The sequence below is a fragment of the Cryptomeria japonica genome, chromosome 10 (assembly GCF_030272615.1).
Source record: "Cryptomeria japonica chromosome 10, Sugi_1.0, whole genome shotgun sequence".
NCBI classification, from domain to species: domain Eukaryota; kingdom Viridiplantae; phylum Streptophyta; class Pinopsida; order Cupressales; family Cupressaceae; genus Cryptomeria; species Cryptomeria japonica.
In genome coordinates, this window is record NC_081414.1 from 694,232,750 (window position 1) to 694,249,666 (window position 16,917).

Consider the following 16,917-nt stretch of genomic DNA (forward strand, 5'->3'; position numbering starts at 1 on the left):
CTTTAGCGCAGGTGTCTGCAGAACAACGTGAGCATTGTTTCTACAGAATTTTGTCTATTAATCAAATTTTTTATTTTTACAGGTCTTGCCTAAGCGGTCCAAGACATGAACAAAACTACTAATATGATATTTTGCAAATCGCCTAAGGAAATCCAACCAAACATTGCGTTTTTCTTAATCTTTTTAATCTAGGCACCTAGATCTAATTAGGGGTAAAAGAACTCTTGCTTTTTATGTTTGAGGAAAGTGTAGAGGTAGGAGAGTATGCTCTTGTATACATAGATAATCAGAAATCAAGACCCTCGAATCTTTTCTTGTTTGCTTGCATGTTTTTACCCTTGGCGGGCCTACCCTCTCGATTTGGTGAGAGGGGAACGACCCAAGTGAGTACGGCTAAAACCCAAGCATTCCAACTCACTATAATAAATAGGCCTCTTGGGATGAAAATTCTGAAGGACGGAGCTATTTGAGAGTTCACTCTCATATTGAGCACTTTGTAGGGCCCCTTGAGGTCTCAATCATGCTTGCGTGACTACATCTTGCTTAGTACTTTGTACGGCTATAGGCCTCAATTGTGCTTGCACGACTACAAGGAGTAGTCTTCGAATGAAAATCTATACTAAAAACCCTAGGAATAGAAGCCACCTCGTTCACCCCCAAAAGGTGGATAATCTTTGTGCAAGGGAGATAGTAACTCTCCTGAGAGACGTGCCACATCGTGCCCCCATTAGCGTTTGGAGTCGGCTAATACGATATTGAGAATCCATTGCGTGAGACTCAATGACTGTATTCTAATTAGCTATTGGGTGTGTACCCGAGTTAGCAAGCAAAGGTTTTCCTCCTCATCCAACTTCCTAGGATAGCACATTGTGTTTGGATTCTCTATGTGCGTTAGTGGCCAATGTGTATTCATTGCTTGATATCTCTTGCCAAGTCCATCATTCCTCCAACCAATCAATCCTCTCTCTTTCCAAATTCCATCTTGTCATCATCAAATCTTTAATCCATTTCTATCTATCCAAGTAATTCTCCAATCCCCAATCCACTTTCATCCATTCAAACAATCATCCTTCCCCAACCAATATTTTTGTCCTAATCATTCATTCGACTTTGGGTAGACTTCCCCTTTATTTTTCCTATTATCTATCCGTTCTTCCATAATCATTCTCCCTCTAATCCAATCAAATCTCCAAAATTCCAATCCAATCTAATCCAATCCAATCCAATCCAATCCAATCAAGTCGTAATCCAAGGACCAATCTAATCAAATCAAGTCCTAATCCAAGGATCAATCGAATCAAATTAAGTCCAATACAAATCAAATCCAATCAAAATCCAATCAAATTCGACCCATCATCATTTGAAGCCAAGTCCTAATCCTCATATTCATCCAATTCCAATCTAATCCTTCATTCTCAACACGACTACCCAGAATTTCAAAGCTTGGTATGAGCAGATGCTCATGGAAGTTCACGAACCACCCCAACCTACCTACCAAGTCAATCCCATAACATCCCATCCATCTATCATATCCCCATCCATTTCATCTCAACACACTATATCCAATCCCAATCTATATCATATATCTCATCCTTCCTCTACCTTTAACAAGGGAAATGCATCTTATTCCCCATCTGTATCTCCATATTATCCCTCATCCACATATATACCTTCATCTCCCCTCCCATCTACATCCTAATCCCCATCCTTTTACAACACATTCATTACCTCTACTCCCCATCCAAATCCTTTACTCCATATTCCTCCAAGCATTAATCCTAATTCCCCAATCCATTATCCTAATCCCCCATCCAATCCTCATCCCCCATCTAATCCCCATCCTCCATCTAATCCTAATCCTCCAAAATTCGTATTATCCACGTCCTCCAAATTCATCATCCATAATCTTATCCAAGACATGCTAGCAAAGGAGACAAAATCCCCACCTCAAAACAAAGTTGCCAAGTCTACTCAAGTCCACCATCCACCCCAGTTACCTCCACCTCAAAACAAAAATCCCCCGCACTTCATGATACCCCCATTCCTCCATCTACTCACATCAAAGCTTCCATGTCCTCCTCCATCACACAATCCCCGCAACTCCAAACATGTCAAAAGCTTGTTCCAAATCATGCTAGCATATAATCCTCTCCATCTCATAGTGCATCTCCCTCCACTCCATCTAATGATCCCATCCCCTCCACTTCCTCTCATGATCATATGATTCCTCTATCCAACCCTCTCCCTCCATCACATGATCCTTTCCCATCTCATGATCCAATCACCCCTCCCACTCCATCTCATGGTACCCTCCCTAATCAAGATCAAATTATCCCTTCATCTTCATGTCATGATCCCAATCCATCTAAAGATCCTAATCTTCCTTCCACATCTCATCCCCCTCAAAATGAACTTGCATCTTGTTTCTAAAATAATAAGGGTCCCCAAGCTAATGCTCAAGATGTTGGTACATCCTCTATTCCTCCTAAATCCAAAAGTACTTCATGCAAATTAAAATCCCATCATCCCATGTCATCCACATCCATTTTGGGACCCTATATTTTAAAGCTAAATCCTCCATTCCTTCCATCCATTTTGGGTCCTTACATCCCTCCATCCACCACTCCATCACCTCAAATAATCCCTAAGCAAGATCAACAAAGGCACACATCATTGAATACCTCCCAACACTCTCCTTTTGTTATCCCATCATCCATTAAATCCATCAATCCTTCATCCTCATGCACCCATCCCATTGCTATTGGAAGCAATTTGGATACCCAATCTAAAAAGCATAAAGCTCAAAATCCACAAAAATCAAAGGATCAACACATTCCCTCAAAACGACATGCTCAAAAGAAAAATAAGAACTGAAAGAAGGAAAAATAAAAAAGGCCACATAGGCCCCAAAAGAAAAAATCAAAAACTATGTGGATTGCCATAATACTCAAAGAAGCAATTCATCTCAAAGTAAAATCAAAATTGGCATCCAAACTTGCTAATCCAAAAGCTCCATCCATTCATAAGTCCTCTAATCCTCCATCTAATACTCCTCCATCTTTAAAATCCATTTTAGGTCCTTATGTCCCAAAATCCACCATCTCAACCCCATCAGCCCCTTCTTCTATTTTGGGTCCTCATTTCCCAAAATCCACACTTTATCCTCCATCTAATTCAAAACCCTCTCCTCCACTACTCCCCCACCTTTCAAGGTGTGTGCCAATGTTGATCTTCCACAATTTTTTTAAAACCCCATCCATTATCCATCATCCATTTTTCACAATCCCATTCCGTTAGTCCATTCCTTTGCAAATTCTCATCTTCCATCCCCTATCAATTTCATCTCCTCAATTATGGTTACCAACATCTATGAGCATACCTCTAGTGAAAAGAAATACTAAGGGATACCATTCATGGAGCTAAATTCTTGAGTCCTTCCTTCCTCCTTCACGCATCCACCATCTTCCATATCCACTCATTGTCATCCTTATCCATCCAAACTATATCAAAAATAAATAAAAAATAAATAAAAGAAAGCAACCAAAAAAAAAGTAAAGAAAAATCATTTCATCCAATGGTGAAAACCACTTCTTGTGGCGCCTTGGGTAAGTACCATGATGAAAACTTGGTAAACAATCATCATGTGTAATCCCCTCATCCTCTTGCACTCTACACTTGGGGGCAAGCTTCATCCATGCAATCCTCCCATCCATCTGCATCCTATTCAAATCCATTCTCCTTTCCTATCTTTGATCTTGACTATCCTATCCATATCCTCCATCTCATATCCCTCATCTTATCCAAATTCAATCCTCCATTCTTATCCTTGGTCTTCACCATGTTAGAGGCAAAATAATGTTTATGCATGCTTTGGAACACACAAGCCTTAAATCCTCTACCATCCATATCCATTACACATTGTCTTTCCACCTCACACATTATTATCCACCATCTTTCCTATCCTTCATTCCACTATCCTTAGCGGGGCATTTTCCTCCTTTGCAACATAGTCCTTGGGTCTCCATCATCCTACCCTCCATCATTTATTCCTTCATATCCTATTCATATACATCCACTCAATCCATCTATCTCCTATCCAAATGATATCTCCCTCCCTCCATCCATCCATCCTTTTACCAATCCTTGGTCCTCCCTTGTCATTGGTTCCATTCTATCAAATCCTATCCACTAATCCACCCCATCCTATCTAGTTTCTAATCCAATCCTATCTCATCCAATCATATTCTTCATCTCTTCCAAATAAATCATTAACCCCATCCCCAATCCAATCCTACTCAATCATCCATCCCCCGTTTCATCCTATCTAATCATTTATCCTTTTTCCATCTTATCCCAATCCATCAAACTGAGCTTTTCCCATCTATCCGAGCTTACACTAACTTGTGCCTAATCCAAGCACCAATCCATACTTTGCTAGTCAAATCCAAGTGGCAATCCTCTCATTTGCAGACCCTCCACATCCAACTTGTCTTTTGTCCTCCATCAATCTATCCACACCCTGCCCATCAGGATGAATCCTTCCCATGTCTGGCAGTTTATCCAAATCTATGTCCTACTCTTGGCAAGAGATGTCAGTTGGTCATGTGCATCTTCTGTCCCAGGACTATACTTGTTCAGGATTTCCTTGATCATCCTATATCTTGGTATGTCTTGGTTGGTGTATAATGGGGCATAGTTTTCATGGCATGGTGTGTTTGAAGGTTTTCCTTGTATGAATCGACAAACCTTCATTAGTGTTTATCAACACTTGCATGATTGTGTGCAAGGCATACCTGTTTGACTAAGCGTCAGTCCACGCCTCGGATCTTCATATCATCCTGGTTCTTATAATCAGTGGTGTAGACTATCCATGGCAATACCAAACCTAGGTTTGCTCTCTATATTTGCTCAACAAGAAATCCCATCCATTTATCATTTATTTATCTCATTTCACACACAAGAATCCAATCCATTCATTTATTCCCTCTTTCATCATCTTCATCCTTTCATAACCTCGTCTTCTCATCCTTTTCGAGAGAACACCCATGTTCTTTGAACCCACCTATCCTCTTAAGGGGGCATACAACTACTTCCTCATCATCCTTCCTCCTCGTCATTCTTCCTCATCTTATGGCTAGGGCATTATGCTACTAGTCCTTATCCTTTTCTTCCACTATGTTTTAGTCTTCTTTCATATAACATCATTTCATGACGCTATATCAAAGAGGGGAAAAATGTAGACACCTAAAATTAATATTTAATTAATTTAAGCTTGTCAACATAATTAATTGATTGTGTTATCCTTATTTTTCTCAGTGTTAATTAAATCCAATTTAATTAATCTTGTCACTATTGTCCAGTAATTAATTTATCAAATAAATTAATTGTTCCTCTATTCTTCTAAAGTCCCTCCAATAATTATTTCCTCTAAACCCGCTCAATTAATTAATTTTAATTAATTAACCTAGTCATGTGATTCCTACAAATCACTTTTCCTAATCCCACTCAACCTAGTTAATTCTTCTAGAATCTCTCTTAATCCCACTTATCATTATTTCTCCAATTTTAAATTCCCACTCATGTCACATCAACATTGAGCCTCTCAAATAAATTCAAAATTCTTTGAATCCCTCCATGCATCCTTTATTTTGGAATTTTTAATTCCTCTCCCCTTTCCCCAAGGAATTTTATATTCCTGTTTATTTTCCCAAGGCATCCTTGATCCATGCCCACCATTTCAAATCAATCTTAACCCTTCCATAACCAAATCAATCTTGGCCCTTCCTCCAATCTATAAATTAGAGGATCATTTCCTCACAAAGGGATCCACTCCTCATAGCATTCTCATGCTGCCCATTTCTCTTCTATCTTCCTCCTATCATACCCTCATAAAGCCCAAATATCCTCTCATCTAATCCAATTCATCTCAATCATCCTCATCATCCAAATCCAATCCAAATATAATCTTGTTGAGAAAAGGAGAGCAATCCACATCCAATCAAGCAAGGAGCACATCAAGTGGAGCGTCACCAAGGGTGTATATTCCACTTCATCAAGCTCAATCCAAAGGATAAGGTAGAATTAGCAAGATATAAGTGGTTTGCTTAATGTTTTATGTTTTCTTTGGATTGTAACCATTAAATCTTACTTCGCTACGTTTTCCCCTCTTCAACAACTATTAATGTAGCCTATGAGATGGTGATGAAAAATGTAGACTATCATCTATGTGAATTGTTAAGACAATAGTTTCTGGAAAACTTGAAGCGGTCAAAAGAAAAGAAACATGATTTTCGGTATGGTGCATTAGCCATGTGCATATTGTTCTACTTTTTGGGTGAACTTTCAGGTTATAAGAATGTAGGTTGGATTTTCGGCAAACCAGTGGCACATCAGATACATAAGTACATGAACATGTTTTAGGACTTGATAGTGGAAGATGAAGCTTTTACTGCTTTCTTTGTTGTATTTCAACAATGGATGCAAAAGTGAAACAATTCCCAAAAGACTTGTTGAAAAATATCACAATGATATTACTTTTCTAATAACTACAAATGAATGCATTGTGGAGGCGGTAGAGCCTAGAACTAAGTGAATACTAGCTCTTGGATATGAAGTGTTAGAAGAATAAATAATTGTTTTGGCTGAAGTTCTCTTGAGCAGCCCTAAAGATGAAACTCAAGAAAGACATGGCACATATGAGGAGAAATCTAAAGAAGTGCATATGAAATAGATGAAGCTCGTCATTAACAACATGGTTCAAAAGAAAACTGATAAAATTGTTAGAGCAATTGGCCTTTCCCAAGAAGATATTGATCTAAAGAGACAAGAAATAGGCCTTGCAAAAGCTCCAAGAGAACCACAATCTCCTCCTCTTCGAGTACACCTACGTCCTTTGGAACCATTCTATCTACCCCTGAGAAGAAGAAGAAAACTCAGGTAGAGGAAAATACTCCTCCAACATCTAATGATAAGTCCATAAAAAGGAAGAAAGAAACAACCCCTTTCTCTACTCCAAGGAGAGTAAAACAAAAGGCTACAGAAAGAAAACTTTTCTAAGAAAGAAGAAGAAGAATCAGAAAAAAAAACACATAGTTTAAAAAGAAGAATTTGTGACTCAAAAGGGTAAACAAACATCTTGTAGAATCCTTAGATGAAGAAAATATTGTAGCTGAAAAAAGAAAAATATGTACTTCGAGAAAAAAAAAAAAAGAAGAAAAGAGAAGAAAACTAAGAAGAAGAAGCCTTTGAAGCTAAACACTTTGTTCAACTATATGTTGTTAGATGATAAGATGAAAGAGGTTGGAGAAATGTATGAAAAAGAAGACGAGGTAGATAAGGTAACAATTGTTGAGGCATCTGTAAAATATTTTATTGATTTGGAAACATATATGGAAAATTTCAAAAATGATATTCCCGATGATATATGGAGTGTGCTGTCAAAATTGAGGCATGAAGCAATAGAAGACAACAAAAAGATCAAGCTGCATGCCCTAAAGACTGTAGGCACAACCTTATCAAAAGAGGGTAGAGCTACATTAAAGAAAGTTTATTCAAATGAATTTAGATAAAAAAGAAGAGAAAATATTCTGATGCATAGAGATAAGGAAGTTTTTAGAGAAGCTATAGAGAGAGATAGTTGAAGCTTTGCAGGATATGGTAGAAAAACTTGGAATGTTGTCAAACAAGGATGATGATATTGATGCCACAGTGCATCAAGAGTCTTAGGATGAAGATCAAGATACATTTGTAGCTAAGGATACTATTATGGGTGAGACACCCCTTCCTCCTTCGAAAAACACATATGTTATGACAAAGGATGAGTAGATTGACATGACAATTGCCCTTGATAATCCTAAAGGAGAAAAGTCTAAAGTTAAGTCCAACAAAAAACTTGTGATGAGAAAGAAATTGAAATTGAAAAACATGATAAAGAAGAGCCAAAAGATGAAGAAGGAAAATAGGAAGCTGGAAGAGAGAATGTTGAAAATGATAATAAAGGAAAGAGGAAAAGAAAGAAATGGAAGCTAGAAATTCCTCTGGCAATGATGAATATCCCTTGGACAATTTGTTGAATATGCAACTTAGTTTCCAACATGTTACTCATTCTAAGGCACTCTTTGATTTAAGCAAGATGTATACTCAGCACAAGTTTTAGTTGGGAGATGCATTTCTTAGATTTGATAGAAAGGATTTGATGGATGAACAACAATTTCGAAAGAAAAAATGCTCGAGGAAGCTGTTGAAGTGATACACAGTGTTACACCCGGAAGCAATATTGATCCATCTCTTTTAGGTGCAGAAAATTTTAAATTGTTAATGAATTCTTGTAAAGTTTATTCTTCTGGTTTCAAAGATGTTGTATCAAAGAAATTGAGAAGGAAAAGAAAAAGAAAAATAAGTTAATTGAGCTTAAAGGAAAGTGTGTTGCTGCATACAAAAGATTTCTTTAACTTATGTATAAAGGAAAAATGTTCCTTAAAGAAGCTAAAGTCTTATATCATTACAGTTTGCAATGGCCTAAGGCCACCAAAAGGATTAGACATGAGATAGACTCTATTGGGTCTCAGATCAATGCAACCTATCACAACTTTGATCTGGAACAAGATTTGTTTGGTTCCACTAGGCCTTCCGTTGAGGAAATACACAAAAGGTTCTTTGAGTTACAACAACAAAGAGAAAACATCATTCTTTCTCTTGGTCACCTCGAAGATTTAATCAATGAAAATGTGTCTCTAGTCTCTTGTGCCCTTCTAAAGGCACAACAAATTGATCAATCTAATTCGACTCCCACCATTGTTGAAGAAGGATAAAATATATTAAAAACATTGGACATTCATAACACTTTTCTTGATGATGTGTGTGCAGGCTTGGGATGAAAACAAGGATGCCTGGAAGACATATCTGCAAAAGATCAAAGGGTCAACATCCGATTGACAATATTTTTGTTTACAAAAGTATGTAAATTTTTGCTTGTACAAAATCTTTTTGTATTCTACTTAGGGGGATAATTTCACTTAGTTTTCACTAGATTTCTTTTTATATATGCCCTTTGTCTTTGATGTCAAAGGGGGAGACATATGGAAGTTTTGGGAGACATAAGGAGATGGTAGAAGATAAGAATAAGGAGATAGATATGGTACAATTTTGTACATGTTGCCATCAATGGAAAAGGGGGAGAATGTTGGAATGTTATCATTGATGCTCGTGGCACCATGAGCTTAATGCTTTTGGATAGTTTAGTCCAACAAGCTAAACTATCTATACATGAGTCCTATTTTGGTCCGCACTACTCCACGGTTGATTGTACCAATTTGCAGTTTCAATAATGATTTTGCGGATGCTTGAAGTACCTATATTCAAGATTTCACATGTTGGCACGAAAAGGTCTGAAAGTCCTATTCAACAGTTACTCCATTTCTTCGGTACAAGACAATCAGCTCAAGGAGTCTGCATTTTGTTAGATGATCACATTTTGCTTTGCAGTTTTTGGGACAAGACTAAGGATAGATCACAATGTGTAACTTCTAGTGGACATATTTTTGCACCATGTTTTTGCTGACTTATGTGGATAAAATGTGTCACGTGTAAAGTGTGTTTCTGACCAACTCAATTATTGGAATGAAGGATATGTAGTTGACATGAATCAAATATGGTTCAATATATATGTATGACGTTTGGTGCGAGTAGTAGTAATGATGATGAGATATATACAATGATATGCAATGATATGTGATTGATTTAAGAAGTGAATAACAAAAGAACTGATGAAGTGTGCATAATCTGTTTACAATGCCTAATTGGAACTGTACTCCATGCATGTTTGAGATGCAACTACAATAGTTTATTTTGTATCTATTTTTGGGCAACAAGCCCTTTGACAGTGAGCCTTATCTGGGTAGTGAGTTGTGCAGTGAGCAAGTTATTGTAATATTTTGTAACCGATTATAAGATATTTAGAGTTAACGCTCTCTATGGTTTTTCCCTTATGGGTTTCCATGCAAAAATACTAGTGTCAAGTGTTATGCGTTGCTTTCATAGTTTCCTTTCTTTTTACTGCAATTAATTATGTTATGTGGATGGTTATTTAAAAGTTTTAATACGTGTTGAAGGGAATGCTTATTCACCCCCCTCTCTTAGTATTTCAAATGCTCAACATAGCTAACTTGATGCTGTCATTGACTACCTCACCCCTCTATAGCTATTTGGGGATAAGGGTCAAACATCCATCTATTATGTGTAGTGAACACTATTGTAATATTTTTTTAACTGGTTATAGATATTAAGAGTTAACACTCTCAGTAGTTTTTCCCTTACGGGTTTCCACGCAAAAATACTAGTGTCAAGTGTTATGTCTTGCTTTCATAGTTTCCTTTCTTTTTACTACAATTAATTATGTTATGTGGATGGTTATTTAAATTTTTTAATACATTTAAGGGAATATTGATTCACCCCCCTCCCTCTTAGTATTCTAGATGTTCAACATAGCTAGCTTGATGCTATCATTGACTACCTCACACCTCTATAGCTATTTGGGGAGAAGGGTCAAACATCCATCTATTATGTGCACATGACTAATGATAGTTAGTCTTTAAGTTGACATCACAAACTAATATTTACAACATCATGAACTGATATCCTTAGCTTCACATTTATTAAGAATATAACTCTATATTTAAATTCAAGGTGACATGTTATCCATCTCCAAGAAATGAGATATGGGACTTCAGAGGTGAGAGGTTCCCATAGAGGACATTAACCTCAAGGGTTCAAAACCCATCTCTAGTTTCTATTCACATTAACATTAAGACAATAATTTTATATATGATATGATCCTTCTTCACCACATTGCATCATGAAGGATGCTTCCAATATATAGTCAAGTAGACCATTGAGAGAGGTTAAAAGCTCTCAACCAATCAATCATCCCTCAACAACCTTGTCTTTTTAAATAGAATTATAAGGGGTTCAATTTTATTATAACTAATTTAGAGTATATATAAGTTAAATTTAATAATAATACTTTTTATTGAGATTATCAATGTTTATTTTTATTTTTATAGTTTATAGGTATTGAATGTATGAATAATTGATTTTTTTTGGGTTTGATGTGAAGAATTAAAGGTTATTTGTTTATAAAATATTTTTTAGGATTTGAGCCTTAGTTCATATTTTATGGTGTTGAGCCTTTGCACTTGAAATAATTGGGCTTGGGATTAGAACTTGACTTCACCTCACATTTGTTTTGCAAAATTTTCTTATACTCAAACACAATTTCATCTCTTATGTAATTTGATTTATTCAAGGATGTCCCTATTATTAAATTCTCTCAGGATTCAAACCTAACCAAAACCTTCTAGTGTTAGGCCTTTTACATTAAACAAGAATTGTTCTTCAAATTGTAGCCCAACTAGTAATCACTTCAATTGTCAAGCCTTTGTACTCATAGATAAATTATTTTTGAAATTAAACTTGACCTCATCCATTATGGTGTTAAATATTTGAGGGATATTCACTTTGCTAAATTAGTTTTTGACTCAAAATCAACCTCATTCCTTATAATGTTGATTAGTTAAAAGGTATCCATTCTACCAAAAAACTTATAGGGTGTGTACTTGACCTCACCCACTATGGCGTCAACACTTTACACTCAGTGAGAATTGATATTGGTTCTCAAACCTAGCCTCATAATTATTGTGTTAATTGCCTAAAGGTTATCCATTCTATCAAGTTCTCTTTGGAATCAAACTTGATTTCATCCCTTATGTTCATGTTGAGTGCTTGAGGGGTGTCCATTTTTTGTGAAATTATCCTAATATTTAAACACGTCCTCATCTCTTGTGATGTTAGGACTTTACACTCAATAAAACATTGATCATAACATATAAAATTAACCCCATCACTTATGGTATCAAGTACTTGGAGAACATACATTTTGCTAAATTTCCTTGAGGCTCAATATTAGTCTTATCCCTTATGGTAAGAACTCCTTGATGAGTATCCATTACGCCAAATTATAGTAAGATTTGAACTCAACCCCACCCCTTATGATGTTGAATTCTTGATGGCTATCTATTTTTCAAATTCTCCAAATACTTGAACTTGAGCTTGTCCTTTATGGTGTGGAGATTTTGTCACTATAGAGTTGTTTGAATTCAAATGCAAATCTTTTTGATTAGATAAGAACTATCCAATCACAAATTATTCAACTTATGGATGATTAGAAGAATCTAAAGAAGTAATCAAATACTTTAATGCTTCAATTTAGACCTTTTAATTAGCTTGAACATTCTCTTTTTGAGTGACAAAAATTTGGATGAAAGTTGTTTAATACACACAAAGTTCACAACATCGCCACTAACATGTCAACTAAAATAAGAATTCACCACAATACTTCTATAATCAAGAAACACACTTTTGTCAAGATCATTGATTTGGTTATATTAATATATGAATAAATTATTTATTATTTATTTTTGTTATGTTCATGATTATGTGCTGTCTTGTTTACTTGATATTGTAGCTATCTTTGTTATATCTATTTATTTTACTAATTCTATCTACCTACCATTAACTAGTTATCTTATTACTTATATATATTTAAATTTTCATAATAGTAAACTATTATATAAGTTCAACTATTTAACTTAATAAAAAAATAAATTTAAATTTAAAAAAAATCCTATTTCTTATATTATTTTTAAATTGATAATTTATTTTATAAAACTATTACAAAATTGAAACTTAAATATACCTTAAAACTAAATAAAAATTATATATGAAAACATGCAAATCCATACATAACATATAATTAAATACAAATCTTCAAGAATTAAGACAAATATATAATTAAACATCTACAAATCAAACTCATCTCTCAAAGCCGCTAAGTATCGAGACCGACCTGGATAATCTCCTAATAGTTCATTTCATCCCTTGTAATGGACGTTATCACTATAAGTCTTCCTTTCCTTGATTGCTGTAACACTCGCAAAACATGTTATTATAATGTCTTCCCACGATTCTCATTAAAGGCATTGTATTCAATGAAAACACATTCTACACTTTGAATTGACTCTCATGAAACTAAAAGAAAACACCACTTCCAACGAGCACCTCACATGACGTCCATTACAAAAGCTTGAGTGTGCACGCCTACACCCATCTCAAGGGGGGACACTCCTTGCTCTTTCCAAAATCATCCCCTGTAACAATGCTGCTCCAAACCCATTATTATAAAACATTCATTCCTTTTTCCAATGCTAGCGTTCCAAAAGTAGGAAAATCCCATAGTCATCCACCAAAACCTCTTGAGCATGGTCTTCACTATTCACCTTGCCACCTTCACCCCCATGAAACATTTCAATGGCAGAGCTACAATCTCGCGGGACAGCGTTGAAACCCAGATGGGAAGAGCATCATCCAGAAAGTAGTACAACAAAAGCATCATTTTATAGACAGTCAAATGTAAATCTAAGCGCAGATTTAGCTCCACAGAGTTCCAGCTTTGGTGGGTTCTTGGTATCCATTCCAAACTATTCTTCTACAGTGATACCACCTTCTTCTTCATGTGCCAATGGCCTTGTCGGTCAGCCGCCCTATATTACCGTTGGGAATAACAATAATAGTGGTATTCATTTTTCATCATCATACAAGCAAGGAGGCAGCAGCAATATTCCTACCGAGCAAGAACCGAATAGAAATGGGGTGAATGGGCATGAAGTGAATGTGGGTCAGGTCTTGGCTGAACTTGAAAGAGAACGTCTGAAGAATGCTGAGCTATTGGGCAGAGTATCTTCTTTGGAAGCACAGTTACAGGCAAAGGAAAAAGCTTCTGCCATTTTATCTGACCAGGTATTACTCTTTGTTTTGTTTGAGAATGAGAAAACTCATTGTTTATCCAACGAAATTAGGTCTTCCAATTTCATGCATTCCCCATTTTAATATCCCATCTTGCAATGTGCATTGGGTGGATAGCCTCAAGGGACTAAACCATACTTATGCTTGAGCCCTATAAGTTTTCCCATATAAAATCTTTGGTTGCACTGAGTGAATATCCTTACGGAATAACCCACAGTTTATCTATATCTGTTTAACCTGTCCAGGAAAAGAGAACACCAAAAGCTCTTCAAGGTCATAAATATCTAAGCTCTAACGTGCACCCAACTTGGATTTTCGCGTCCTGTATACTAATTTCCTTTTTGGAACAATCTTGATCACAATGCTTGAATGTTCCATATTGCATGAATTTCATCAACTTGGGCAGTCCCTTGAATTCTTTAAAACACATAGGCAAGCATTTGAGTCTTGGAATTATCTTTTGTTTTAATGTAGAGTGTAGTCCCAAAATGACAATCCTAACCACTGCGATCGAAGTAGGGTTTCACACATTGGAACACACAATACATTTTAATTACTACCAACTTTTCACATCAGAAAGAAGAGCTTTGGGCAAAAAACATCTGTACCCCAATTCAAGAAGAGTTTGGCAAAGCACCATATTTTCACATTATCAAGGCAAATAACTATTTGGAAGTCAAGCTTCTTTTGTGTAGTTGGTGATAGAATTTGGTTAGAGTTTAGAAATTTCACACACAGTATGTCTTATTCATAACTTAAACAAATATTTATACAACATCAAGATTTTTGTGATTTTAGTATTTAAGAACCAAGATTTATCATCTTCTTATTATTCTCTCAACCTCTCCTACGTGAGTGTTATAATCACTCAACAAACTAACAATTCATTCTCTCTAACTATTTATTTCTCACCAAGCATTAAAATGCTATGGTGTAATAGCCAAATTCCTAATTCCTCCTCCCCGCTAATAATACAAACAGTTCAAACACTCGGAAAGAATCAACAACATATGCCAACTCTTTTGCAGTTGATCACACTAATGAACAATCGTGTAGTGGGAAAGGCCTCATTACACTTCCAAAATATCAAAGACAAACCCATCGTTCATTGAGATACACCAAATGAGTATGATCTAGGACACACCCAATGGTTTATGCATTTATTCCCATGTAAATAGGGACACACCCATCTGTCCACAACACACAAAAGTGGAAGTAAATCATATTAACTCTCCCATAGGGTGGATGGCTACTCCTCAATAGCAACTATAAACAAATTTGTAGTGGTGGGAGTGGTCCTCACTATGCTTATCCTTAGGTGGGACTGGGCCTCACCTCAACTGCTCCTCTGGTTGGATTGGGCCTCACCGAATAGTCACAAAACAACAGTGGGATTGGGTTCTCACTATGCTTTCTTAATTGGTCCTGAACACCTCACTGATCATCTTGTATGCACCTGGAGTTTGCTCTAACATCACTAACAATACTGATGACCGTCTTCACTGTTGTAGTCATTTTTGTTGGTGTAATGTTATACTTCACCTATGATGGTTCTATATTGTAAATATAATGTTACACCTATTTGTTTACTTAGGATGATAGGATATTTTATTTTCCTTTACCTAGGTGGCTAATAAAGACACATCACCTTTGATATGAGGTCATTAAGTGTTATCATTCCCTCTTTAATTCTTGATTGATGGAAGTTAGGTGCCACCTCTGATCAAGGCCACTTCTGTTGAACTTAACTAAGTTAACTCCTAATTGGAAGTTAACTCGTAACTTCTTTGACATCTGTCATCTTGATTCTTCCAGCCACGAGGCTTATATATATATCATAGCCCCTTTTGTATTTTATTTATTGTCTGATTATCTGATATTCTTTTTTGAATTTTGACAACCAAAATAAACTGTAACAACAAATTAAAATTTTAAAACAAATAGCTGGAGCACTTGTTCGAACCCTCAAATGCTGAAACACCAATTCATATGATGAATCTGAATGAAATTTAAACAATTATAATTGCTAGTATGTCTGGTATAAACCCTAGGTTGCAATATAATCTCATATCTGAGTTGTTTCAATGGTTAGGAACACCAATATAAACTCAATTCCACTAACCCAGCAAGTGGTGTAATAAGAAATGCAAATGACTACAGCAAATAGAGTAATTTGGAAGTCCTCATATCATGGTATTCATATTTGACATCTTCAGTACGTTGATAAACAAGGTTATATGACAGCAACTGAGGCGACAAACCTCTTATTTCCTATAGATCATAATCTGGAAAACTTAAACATTTTATTTGAGGAATTACTAAGAATCACATGATATGCTTGGAACCCAAGGCAGCACCCTAGACAATTGCTGCAGTAGCTGTTAACCTGTGATCTAGGGAGAAAATGAAGTGGCCACTCCAATATTTGCCAATATCCATGCAATCTGGGCAGATTATGTTGTGAGCAGCATGGTATGGATGCTGCAGATAGTATACAAGCTCATGATTTCATCCTTCAACAGGTGCAATCACCCTTGACACATTAAGTGACGAGTGGGATGATGAATGCAGCAGTTGGTTTGGCTCATAAAGTGCCCTAGATGTCTGAATTTTACTTCCTCAATGTGGTGCTCAGCTAAGGTAACTTAGTTCCAGGTCCAAGTGATGTCCAATGTTCACCAAAAACCTGAAACTCAATATATAACTCTTTAGGTATGTGTTGGTGATGAAATGATGATATTTGCTTGCAAAAAAACACTGTAGTGGTACTACAGAAACACTGTAGATAACTCCAAATCCTTCAACAATCAGCACAATTGTGATTTATAGATAGTATCACCCAAGATTGGAAACAAGGGTTTTTGTTCTCTCAAACTACAAAGTACAAACACACCAAGGGTTTTTTGTTCTTTCAAACCCCAAATACACCAAAGGTTTTTGTTTGTGGATAGCGTAGATTGAAGAAACTGCTCAAATCTAAAGATTGGATACAAAAGATAATTTGAATGAATGGACAAATGAAGATAGACACCTCCTTTTATAGTTCTAAAAATGGGCCCT

General features: G+C 36.1%; 1 protein-coding gene across 2 annotated transcripts in view; it reads left to right on the forward strand.

Annotated features, from left to right (window-relative positions):
- The first annotated feature begins 13,076 nt into the window (after positions 1–13,076).
- Positions 13,077–16,917, forward strand: part of LOC131076582 (uncharacterized) — a 136,323-nt gene continuing 132,482 nt past the window's right edge. Inside the window, exon 1 of one of the 2 annotated variants that reach the window (XM_058013838.2) lies at positions 13,077–13,851. In XM_058013838.2, the coding sequence (XP_057869821.2) occupies positions 13,363–13,851 (489 nt within the window). In that variant the 5' untranslated portion in view covers positions 13,077–13,362. The remainder of the gene's footprint in view (positions 13,852–16,917) is intronic. The other variant, XM_058013837.2, reaches the window with a different exon arrangement.